This window comes from Rhinatrema bivittatum, chromosome 1, assembly GCF_901001135.1.
Source record: "Rhinatrema bivittatum chromosome 1, aRhiBiv1.1, whole genome shotgun sequence".
In the NCBI taxonomy this organism is placed as follows: Eukaryota; Metazoa; Chordata; class Amphibia; order Gymnophiona; family Rhinatrematidae; genus Rhinatrema; species Rhinatrema bivittatum.
Window position 1 is genome coordinate 628,478,038 of NC_042615.1, and position 12,415 is coordinate 628,490,452.

Here is a 12,415-nt window from a genome sequence, read left to right on the forward strand (position 1 = left end):
ACTAAAGCAGTTGAACAGCTTAGACTCACTGATAATGGAATTTCACGGAATCTAACCCATAGCAGTTTTGGATCTATGAGGAAAATGCACAGTGGCCCATGGCCTGACAATGAAGAATTTAGGGGGCTACGGGTGTGGAAAAATGCGCGCAGGGACATTAAGAATTTATTAGAATGTCTGCGCGTATGCTGGACAGGAAGGCCATTATGACTGTGGTGTCCAGAAGCATTGTATAAGGGATTTATGGCAGCAACAGTAATCCCAGTTAGTAAATGTATAGTGAATCATGAAGAAGTTAGAGCTCCTTGCGTGGACTGACTGTGGTTATGCAGCTGTCCATGCAGGGAAAAGCGTTAATGATGTTGCACTCTGCAGAGAAACAGCATTCACCGATAGTGATTCAATGAAATACCCCAGTTGCCGAAGCCAGTGCAACTGGCAGAGCTTGGGATTGTAATATTGTTGACTCACTATGAAGCACATAGAAAGATTAGAGGTAATGTACTTACTGCGATATGGAAGTATGGTAACGAGAGATACCATTTTACCTGTGCCTTCTGAAGAAAGTTGGTATTTCTGAGTTCCAGGATGGGCAGAGAGTAACTACTTTCTGTTGAAAGAAAGAATAGTTTAATTAAAACTCCCCAAACCGCCCCCCTTCCCCCCTCTGCGCTTTGTAGCATCTGGGGGGAGTGTGCCGGGATCTTTGGTACAAGGTGGGCTGGCCGCTCTGATATCCGGCCAGTTGGGAGACCAAGAGGTGTCCAACTGGAGAGACTGATGTAATCTGGATATCATGTAACCTCCCACGGGAGCGTGAGCGGTAAAGTCTTACCCACATTTCTGTGTGCTGTACAAGGAGACCGAGACCTGTCGTCAGGCTTCGAGGTGGACTTGCACTTGAGGCAGTGTTTGCTGAATCTCGTGTTTAGCAGATCAGCGAATGCACCTGGAACTTTGGTTCTGAAGCAGGAACCAGAAGCCTGAGCATTAATCAGTACAGAGCCTCGTTGCTGGAAAAGGGAGGATGCCCTGATGCAATCCCAAATAAATGATAGCGAGTTTCTCTTGGCATTGTGGCTGACATAGCTGGCATAGCGATATATGACACTAATACGGTTCTTGGAAGGTACATGACCTAGAACTTTTCGAACCATGTGGCTCGAATTAGAGAACACCTCTCAATGGGAATGCCACAGAAGCAGGTACTTACCATCCGACGGGATCGCCAAAGGACGAGCCGGTGAAGATTGCTGGCTCCATGGATTCCAGGAGTCATCGAGGGAGTAGATGCCCGTCTCAACTATGATGCCTGGTATAGTGGCGTAGGTCTAGAGGAGACAGGCTGAGCGTGGCTGGCGCTACCACAGTAGTATTTTGTGGAGGGCCACAATCCTCCACCGATGTCGGTGGGGCACGCCTCGGGAACAGGGGAGCCAATTAACAGCTCGTGAACCCAGCCCTCGTCGCAGCGGCTCGATGTCTCGTGATGCCAGTGCAGAATTCTTCGGAACTCGTTCTGGTGTTTCTGAAGCACCAAGGACTACCAATACTGTGCGGCCCGAGCATTGTCCAGCATCGAGAAGGATAGCAGCCGTGTGCTAGATGGCGTCTGTGGCGGACGGTCACTGTGTCGGTGACTATGCATGCCACGGTGCTCGGCCCAGTCTTTCCCCAGCGCCGAGATGGATGCCCTCGCTGTCTTGGATGGCGACTGATGACAGACTGTCAGCATGCCTGCACTGCTCCTGACACTATGTAGTGTTGTAGGCTAATACGGGGCTTTAATAAGAACCCAAAGCATGGAGTACTGTTTTCAGGTGAGGGCATTACGTAGCGGTGGTATGTCTGAATTGACGGTGTCGATGGCGGCCGAAGCGGCCTCAAGGGTATCGTCAAAAATGTATATGAAAAAAACAGCGATGACTCAGCCAGAGCAATGATGACAGTGACGGAGCACTGATAGCATTGGCGTAGGTATGTATGGGAACGATGTGGCATCGAATAATCAAAAAAACATCGTTGGCATCGGGAAAATGATACCGGCATCGACTGAGTTGATGACCGCATCGATAGGAACGTCGAAGACACCGATGGAAATGACGTTGGCAACGAGGGCATCGATGTATGGAGGCGGGCGCCGACAGCATGGCCATGGGCGTCGACGGTATCAATTAGATCGACTCTGGCACCAATGCCCATCGATGGAGTCAACTTGGGCATCGATGCCCATCGATGGAATGGAGCTGGGCATCGATGGAAATGACCCTGGCATCGATGGAAGTGCCCCGGGCGACAGTGGCATTGACCCGGGCATGGATGGCAGCGATGAGACAAGGTGTACGTCAATGGCATCCATCCGGGCAATATGGCACCGATAAAACCCAAGGAAAAATCAGTGCCACCTTCCACCTACCTTCCAGTTCCGCACTAACAACTCCACCAAACCGAAAAGAAGAGCATACCAAGGCACTCTATTCATCCCACAAGCTAAAACTTCTCTAAGGAATAGGGCCCTTTCCACAGCAGGTCCTACTCAATGGAACTCTCTCCCACCGGATCTCCGACAAGACCCCTGTCCAATCTCTTTCAAGAAAAAACTCAAAACATGGTTATTCAGCCTAGCATTTCCAGAACCCGCATGTTAACCAATACATTCTCTCCTTAGTCTCAACATACCCTTTCTAATTCTCCTTTCAAGTATGGCATGTTATAATTCGCTCTCAAATACACTCTCATAGTCTCTATTCACCCTTTATCCCTCGTTAAGGGCCATTGATACCCTCTGGTCCTGTTTCTCATGTCTCTTCTTTCTTTCAAGCTCTTTGCACTTCATCTATCGTCCGCTCACCCCTTCTGCAACCTGCCCAAACTGTTTAAGGTAATCGATCGCTTATTTTAACTTCATTGCTATGTAACTCAAATTGTTTATGATATTATTTAACTCTCATACTATGTTACTCAAAGTTTTTTTAGATGTTTTTTGTTCTATGTAATTGCTCACAGGCAAGTTTGTTGTTTCACTGTAAACCGGTTTGATTTGTATATAAAAGTAATAAATAAATAAATAAATAAAAACATGGATGCACTCATAGAAACGATGCAGGGATGATGGCATCAGAGTACCACGGGGGGAGGGGTACCGATGGCATCTAAGAATCCAGGACGTCTGAAGGGGGTACCGACGGTAGCGATGGGGGCATCAACTGCGCGAGGGTACAGAGGAAATCGAAGGACCTGAATCGACAGGGGCCCTGGCGGCAACGGAAACCGTGGAAGTCCCTATCCCACTAGCGCTAATAACCAGGCAGAGTGTCACAAATGTGTGGCTAACTGAAAACATAGGGAGAGGGAAGGCCACAGTCGGTTGGCAGGCCAGGGAGGTGACAGGAACTGACCGAAAAAACAGGGCATAGTACTCACTGAGCATCGAATAAACGTACGCGAAGGGAGACCCATGCAGGGAAAAGTGTTTGTGAAGTAAAAGTTTAAGTATTTCTGTGAGAAAAAGTGTTAGAATTTCTCACAGAGCTCCTAACCACTATGTTTACTGCACAGCGTAAAAAAGAAGCCTGAGGGAGACACCTGTGGCTCACAGGGATAATTGCAGGCTGAGCATGCTCAGTGCACTCAGTGTGCCAATGTCAGTCAAAGCTTTATAGAAACTTTGACAGAAAAGTTTTCCGTACAGGGCTCCATCCTGTGATGTCACCCATATGTGAGAACTACCATCCTGCTTGTCCTTTGAGAATATATATATTCAAACACTGAGTTAATGACATTGATCCTCCATCCAGTCCCAATAAAGGTTCAAGAGTGAGAATAAAATGGCTCAGTATTTCAATATCTAAGTCTTTTAACATATTTTGATAAATGTTTTGCACAGAAATAAAGGTTAACAAAAACAATTAAGGTGATACTTTATTAAGTATTCTAATAAAATGGATCATCATCATCCTCATCATTTATGTACATAGGAAAATTGGTTCATTCCTGCTAATTTTTGTTACTGGAATATCACAAATGAGTCCAGACAAGTAGGATGTACCCAAGCTCCTGTATACTGGGCGGGCACTCGAAAGACCCGCTCACAGGACACCCTCACCAAAGCTGGCCTCCTCTGGCAACTGCACATCTAAGAGGTAATGCCAGGTGAAAGTGTGAAGGGAAGACCATGTCACTGCTCTCAGATCTCCTGTGACGACACCAACTGGCATTCTGCCCAAGAATTCGCACGCAAACCCTCTGCAATTTTCTGACCTTTACAAGGACAGGCCGAAAAAATAGTCTCCTTTAACCAATGAGCAATAGTGGCTTTAGACTCCTTAGCTCCTTTTTTAAGCCCCCAAACAAGACAAATAAATGATCCTATCGTCAGAAACTGTTAGCAACCTTAAGATAATGCATCAGGGTCCACAGCACATCCAATAAGTGAAGTTCTTTTGCAAGTATTCCCTCCACAGACAAATTTGGAAATGCTGGTATTTCCTCCATCTGGTTGAAGTGGAACAAAGAAACAACCTTTGGCAAAAACGAGGGTACTGTACACAAAGACATGCCATCCTCCGAAATCCACAGGAACAGTACCCTAGAGGACAAGGCCTGAAGCTCTGAAATCCTTCTGGCCAAACAGATTGCCACCAGAAAAACCACTTTCAAGGTGAGATCCTTCAGCAAAGCCCTCTGCAAAGGTTCAAACAGAGGACCACAAAGACCTCTCAAAGCTAAAACTAAGTTAAGATTCCACAAGGGATACATCCTTCACACCGGAGGTCGTAAATGTTTGGCCCCCTTGAGAAAACATATCTGGATGAGAAGCCAAAGATTTTCCCTGCAACTTCTCCCGAAAGCAACCCAAGGTTACCACCTGCACCCAAAGTAAATTGTAGGCCAGACGCTTTGACAAGCCCTGTTGTAAAAAGCCAAGAAGCGTGGAATATCCACTCGCAACAGATCTACGCCCTCTTCCACACACCAGGACTCAAACTCTCTCCACACTGACATAAGCCAGCAAGGTGGATGGTTCCCTTGTCTGTTGCAACATAGCAACAACCACCTCTGAGTACCCTTTTGATCTTAAACATCTTCTCTCAAAAGCCAAGCCGCGATACAAAAGTGATCCAACAAGATAGGCCCTTGCCTGAACAAGTCTTGCAGATGAGCCGACCTACAGAGAGATAAATCAGATCCACAAACCACAGACACCATGGCCACTCTGCCACCATAGGACCACCCTGCCTGGATGTCGCTCTATGCACCGCAAGACTAAGTAAGATACAATCTATAGAAAAACTTTCCACATCCTCGTCCCTTCCATTTGGCATGGGCTCATCCAACTGACTCTCCTCCCTCTGATCTTCCAACCTGGTCTGAATTACCCATGGGAGTGGGAGAGGGGGAGTCCCTAGACTCCTGAGAGACTGTCTGCCTCTTGCCTCGCATCACTTTCCTGCCTGTCAGGATGCAATCTCCCCCTGGAATTTCTCTAACAGGACCTTGTGAACGAGTGCCCTCCTGGTGCCTGCAGCTTCCGCAGAGGGTCTCTCCCCTCCTGCAACACATTCCCCACATAGCAAAGCTGACCTGAGCCATACACGGTTGGAGCCACAGGCCCAACACGCTTTCCCGCACTCTGAGGCCAGCGGCAGTGCCATCATGAGCACACGAGGCTGAGTTTGCTTGCCATGCCAAAATGTCGGCCTGATCACGGCACAAGACACCAGCTGACACCACTGCCCTGAAGCTCTGGAAATCAGTGAGCCCTCATCTCTTCCTCCCCGATGGCCTGCTGTGTGACTGCACAGTCCGATGGTCCTCCAGCTGCTAGCTTTTTTTTTTTTTTTTTAAAGAAAATAAAGCAAATAAAACAACCCAGTCAGAAGCAAATAAAACAACCCAGTCAGAAGAAAAATACTTCCTTGCCACTGGAGAACCCTTAGGGAAGAAGCCTTCAGAAGGAAAGATGGAACCAGGATCTCTGGTTTTCAGACTCTTGGATACTGCGGGCTAAATCTGATCAGGGATTGCCAACCCCCTGCTTGCCCGACTCAACCTGAGGGATGATCCTTGAAGATACCCAACACCTCAAGGAACATCTCCTTCAAATCTTCTCTTTTCTTCTGTACTAATCTAAACTCTGTCCTCCCCCTCCCCACCCCCCCAGACTGCAGGTTTGTACCTCTACCATCTGCTGGAGACAAATATTGAGGAAGTGCAAGTTGCACTCTCGGTCATGTAGCAGTGCCTGAAAGGTTTTTATTCCCTGCCTCTATCTGCTGGGAGAGATGCAAAACCTATTTGTCTCAACAGATCTGGGGTATGAACAGGAATATGCTTTTACAACAAGACTGCCCAAAGCAGAACTGTCCCATTGAGGGAGAGGGCTATGGTGATTGCTCCGAGTCCCAAGCTGCTGAGTTAGCCCTCCATCCAGTGTCACATCCTTAGGCCAGGCCTCCTTCCACACAGACAATGTAGCTGCTTGTTGCTGCTCCTCCTCCACCTCCTCCATATAGCCTGTGCCGAGCAAAAAACTGCTCAATGCATCCAGCTGGGGCCCAGAAGGAGAGAAGTATTTCCCTCAGCAACCCAGCCGGGAAAGTGAGGCTGGTGGGTCCAGTACTTTGAATCCACTCTGCTGACGCTGATTCCTGTAGGCCAGAGCCAAGATTTTAAACTTAGTACAGTAGAGTGTTGGGAGACATTGAAGGATTTTTAGGACAGGAATAGTTCTGCTGAATTTGTTTACATTCAGTATCATATGGACCACAGCATTCTGTATGAGTTGTAGATGATGGTTTAGTTTGCTAGGGATCCCAAGTACAACGAATTACAGTAGTTTAAGCAGGAGAGTGCTCATTCTCCATGTCATCAGGTTGAGATGAAGAAGGTCTAGATATTCTATGAAACTAAAAACTTTGTAGGAATAAATCCTGATATTCCATGAAATGAATATTATCAAAATTCTGAAACGACATTGGCCAATGATTCGTGCAGGAGAAGGCGATCAAGAAAAGCCGTGAGGAACAAAAAAGAAAGTGACCGGAGGTCCTTCAGGAGTTCTTTATTAGTTGCCCGACTCTAGGCCTGAGTTTCGCCTAAAAGGCTGCTTCAGGGGCTTCTTTAAATATCTCCAAAGGATTTAGAGATATATTCTCTAATGCAAGCAGGTGTTATTAATCCTTCCATCAATCGGGATTTCCTCGATTGTGGTCAAGAGCAGTTTAAAATTCAACAAAACTCCCTGGTGGTCCAGCAGGGGGTCTGGGAGCCAATGATTCAATTAATTGTTGATTGATGGTTTTGAGAATAAAGAGATACTAATAGCAAACAAAAGATCTAAAAATATTAAAGATTATATTTCTCCGTCAGCTCTTCCACAGAAACAGCCAAGAGACATTAGACCAGCTGGACACAGACCATGTAACGCATGTTCTGTATGTAATGTTAATTTTAAGACAAACAATGTCGTCATCCCTGGTACTGGTAAAAAATTTTTATTAAAGCAATTCACAAACTGTAGGAGCAAAGGCGTTATTTATGCAGTCATTTGCCCCTGTAATAAGATGTACATTGGGAAAACAGTGAGAGAATTTAGAAAAAGAATTATAGAGCACAAAAGCAATATTAATAGAAAAATTGTATCTAAACCACTAGTTGATCACTCATTAGAAGCAAATCATAAATTCAACGATTACAAATTTTGCGTCCTGTTGCAACCCTCATTGCATTGGAGAGGAGGTGACCTAGATAAAATACTTTTGCAGCAAGAACAAAAACTTATTTTTGATTTTAATACAATGTCCCCACATGGTCTAAACCTAGACATTGATTACTCTGTATTTTTATAATAATAGGTGGTCTTTATTGCACGACAGGTGTTTTATATACTTTTACTTTTTATTAATCTTTACAGAATTGTGTATCTGATTTTTTCGTCGTGTATCTTTTGGTGTATATCACAGGCTACAATTTTACTCATTTTAACTAAGCAGTTATATTTTTCTACTATTTTAAAGGTTTGTTTTAGAAAGAATATTTGCCTTTTAAGGTGTGATTTCGCCATAAAAGTTTTTTCTCGATCAAAGGTTCATTGTTATTTACATTATTCCGATGCATGTCACACATAACTGAATTTAATTACTTAGTTGATCACATTTGGGTCGTTTTGTGATTTGATCATTATCTAATACTTTAAGAGACATCCTTTTAAACATCAGAGTCTATTTATTACAAGTTATGTTAGTGCTTGTCAATCAAAATTTTTTGTATACATTTTTTGTTTTTGTATAAATATTGCTCTCTTTTTTTCCTTTTTTTCCCCTTTTTGTGTTATCAATATAATTAATAGATTTATAGTTCACATTTCATAAAATTAACATATTTATAGTTTGCCGTTCATTTTAGTTGTTTGCCATTTTTTTGTTTTTCATTTTAGTTCATTTATTTATATATTTTTTTGTGATCCTAGATATATAGTAATCACGGTGTATTTGTCTTAATATATAAAATTGGGTTGTTTTTTAATATGTATTCACTTATCCGAGTATTTTGCTATAGCAGCAATTCTGATCACCAGTCAAATCACTAATACACACTGTGTTTGTATAGCACAAAGATGACAAGCCTGCTAGTTGGTTAAGAACAAGACAGGCGCTTTACATTTTTTGTGAACCACGCCCACATGAGGTGATTGATAGTTTTGGTTAACCACGCCCACACGAATTTACTTATCTTTTCCTAAGATTAATAATTTTTTAGTTTTTCTTTATAAATTTTGTAACATTTATTTTAATTCATTTTTTGTCTAATCATATTTTTGTTCACATTGTTAATTAAAACCGTCGTTTTCATGTTCGCCCACTGCCCACTCCCCTTTTAGTTGATTGACAGCTTTTTTGGCGCCAAATACAAATATATAAGCTTTTCTTGTTTGAACGCTCCCGATGTTTGGTTTAATTTTGTGTGACTCCAGACGCGCAGTAAGTACGACGTAAGTTTCCTTCGTGCACACTATTTAATTGGGTATTTCCATATTGTTTTTTAAGTATGTATTCATTAGTCCGCGTTTTTTTTGATGGCTCCTTTGTGTATGTTGCCGCAGTAGTCTCGATAACTAACCAGAGCAATGCACGAGTTAAATTGCTAAGAGACTCTGCGACTACATAGCACATAAAGGAAAGTATTTGTTGGGCAATTAGCAATGCATGAGTAATGCAGTAACAATTTTGATAACTAACTAAAGTTATGTATTACCGAATTCGTTAAGATATTTTGCGAGCATTAAAAAGAAAAGAATATGACAGGCAAATTTTTAAAAAAAATTTTTTTTACATTATAAAAACTACGGTCAAATGAGTTGACTTGTATTATAGGTAAACTATGCCGATATGAGTTTAAAAAATCTTTTTGTTATAAACTCTTTCTTAACTATATTAAATGTTTTTCACTTTTGTTGTTTGTCCATTCTGTGTTTGATATTTTGGCGCTGAACATATTAATTATTAATTTTTGGTGTTTAAATGTCCCTGTTTTTTGACATAATAAATAGTGTGTGTTTGCCTGTCTAAGGCAGTACCTAAATATTTATAATTATAATGTTTCAGAACCACATTCATTAGTCCTTTCTATTTATGATGTCTCTCCAAGGTAATACTTTATTTGACTTGTTACGATTAACTGTGGTTATATATTATAATGATGATTACTAAGTTGATTCGAAAGCATTTTCTTTTCATTCTGTCACTTAATTCAAAATTTTTATTGTTATTATTGTAACAAAAAGTAATTGATTAATATTTTAGATTAATTATATAATATTGAGATGTGTGCATATACTTTTTGCCTTGTGTTTCGTTATAATTTAATTAATAAGAAATACTTAGTATTTATGCACAAATAATCATCACAAATATTTCACATGCGTAGCAACTATAATCAATAAGAACATATTAGATAAATCACATTGGCACACTATTCATTTGTTCCATTTGATTTTTAATTGACACACGCTTGTAGCAATTTCATCACTCTTCTTTCTTAATTACATATGCTTTTAATAGTTTGTTGTCTCACATATTTATCACACTGATTTAGAAGACATATTAGATTTTAGGTGCACAAATGAAGTGATTTTTGCATTAAAGATATTTTTTACAAACCTTTTTTCAGTTGAATTTTAAACTGCTCTTGACCACAATCGAGGAAATCCCGATTGATGGAAGGATTAATAACACCTGCTTGCATTAGAGAATATATCTCTAAATCCTTTGGAGATATTTAAAGAAGGTAAATGCAATTCATTAAGAATTTCTATAATTTTAATAGCAGTTCATATTTATTGTTTTTTTTATATTTTGCCTGTGATATCATCCAATTGATCATGTTTTTTAATTCATTTCAAGTTTGTTTAGGTAAAATTTTTTTGCTTAATTAGCATTTTAAACACCTGTTTTACGACCATTTGTGTTTAATATTCCTGTTCTTGGTCCCTCCTCTGCCTTTTCTTATCATTGCATTTTTAATTAATTATGAGTGCACAGCTTTATGTATGTTCAGTACTTTTTATGCGTCTGTTTTATTCATGTTTTTAATTTTATTAATTTTACTTTTTAATTTTCTCAAATATGTATGTTTGTTATTTGATTGTTTGTATAATATTTATTGTTATTTATTATTGTAGCCCCTGAAGCAGCCTTTTAGGCGAAACTCAGGCCTAGAGTCGGGCAACTAATAAAGAACTCCTGAAGGACCTCCGGTCACTTTCTTTTTTGTTCCTCACGGATACTCTGGAATAGAGCACACACCAGAGGATTGAGTCACATTTGCCTGGATACATACGAACCAAGTTTTACACAAAAACAGAAACCATACATCGTACCTATGCGTGTCAGTGAAGTTAGTGTACTCTGTGCCAGGATCGATCTGCTCAACAGACATCTGGATCTCTTTATGCACATTAACTATTTCTTCTGACACAAGACTAGTTATCTGAATGTATTCATCAAGGATTCCCCTCCTAAATGGAAAAATATATATTAAATATACACACAGACATATACATACATATATAAATATAAACATACAGACACACACATACACCAGCATTACATTTATTCATGTTGGGCCTGATATTCATAGCACATTCAGCGCTATTTAGCCGATTACGTTCCCTTGAACTAGGCTGTTGTTCGCACCTTACTTGGTTGTGTGTCTTGGTTTCGTTAACAACAGGATTCTCCGCGACAGCTAATGGAAGGTTTTGAATACTGAGAAGGGAAGGTGCTATCGAAACCTCTTATGGAAATACAACCAAAGGGTTACTAAGAGCCAAGAGTAACAGATAAGTATGAGAAGAAAAAAAAAGTGCGAAGCTTGCTGGGCAGACTAGATGGGCCGTTTGGTCTTCTTCTGCCGTCATTTCTATGTTTCTATGACTTATGCGACTAGCAGCCACTGAATATGAACCCACATTCAGCAGCCGACATTTAGCCATACAAGTCCCTTATATGACTAAAAGTCAAACCCACAAAAAGTAGGTATGTACAGGGCGGATTCAGGGTGGAGCAAGTTAGCAGTATAACTTATATGGCTAACTGCCAATATTCAGTGTTAGCCGTATAAGTATACGTGTAAGTTTAGATGCCCCATAGAGCAGGTGTAAACTTAGCCAGGTAGACTTATCCAACTAAATACGTACATATTCGGGTATATTCAGCGGCTTCACCGTGCCACTTAATATACATCTTAACTTAGCCAGATAAGTTCTAACTGGCTGAGTTACTTACACAGTCAGCTTTGAATATCGACCCAACATCAGGAGAGAAATCTATTTAACAACTGGAAACAAATTATGTAGTTTGAAGATATTTATTAAGCAGCTTACCATATGCATTTCTAATTGGCTAACAATGTAGAACAGTTTTTGAATTTAACAGCAGACTTCAAGAAATCCTAATTATGAAAGGTTTTAATTCAATAAAATAGACATCATGATATACTTAGCGTCATCTGATAAACAATGATTTCATTTGTTTTTCATAGGCATATTTTATTGGTTAAATAAAAAAAAAGAAAAGCCCTAATTACAATAGAAGCATCTAATAATTTAAGGTATATTAAGATAAAAATGAACCAGATATAAATACAGCAGAGAGCACATCTTACAGTGATTGTATCATTTCTTCCTGCATCTTCTGAAGGGAGTCAAGTAATAAGGGGAGGGTTGTGTCATAATACTGATGCTGGTGCAACTGTGCCCCCTTCAGTGCCAACACATACTGATTATGAAGCATGTGAAGTTTCATAGTAGCTCTATCATAACGATCTTTTGCCTTTTCAGTCTCCTTTCCTAGAAATAAGAAAAATAATTCACGTTAGCTAGTGCAGACAAGAACACATAATATAGAAAAAATGA

General features: G+C 40.8%; 1 protein-coding gene across 2 annotated transcripts in view; it reads right to left on the reverse strand.

The window, feature by feature from the left end:
- The window catches only part of FER (FER tyrosine kinase), a 612,331-nt gene that overhangs the window by 459,605 nt on the left and 140,311 nt on the right, over window positions 1–12,415 (reverse strand). For both annotated transcript variants that reach the window (XM_029572126.1, XM_029572135.1), the window contains exons 6-7: window positions 12,166–12,349; window positions 10,880–11,017 (exon numbers count right to left, since the gene is read on the reverse strand). In XM_029572126.1, coding sequence (XP_029427986.1) covers window positions 10,880–11,017; window positions 12,166–12,349 — 322 coding nt within the window. The remainder of the gene's footprint in view (window positions 1–10,879; window positions 11,018–12,165; window positions 12,350–12,415) is intronic.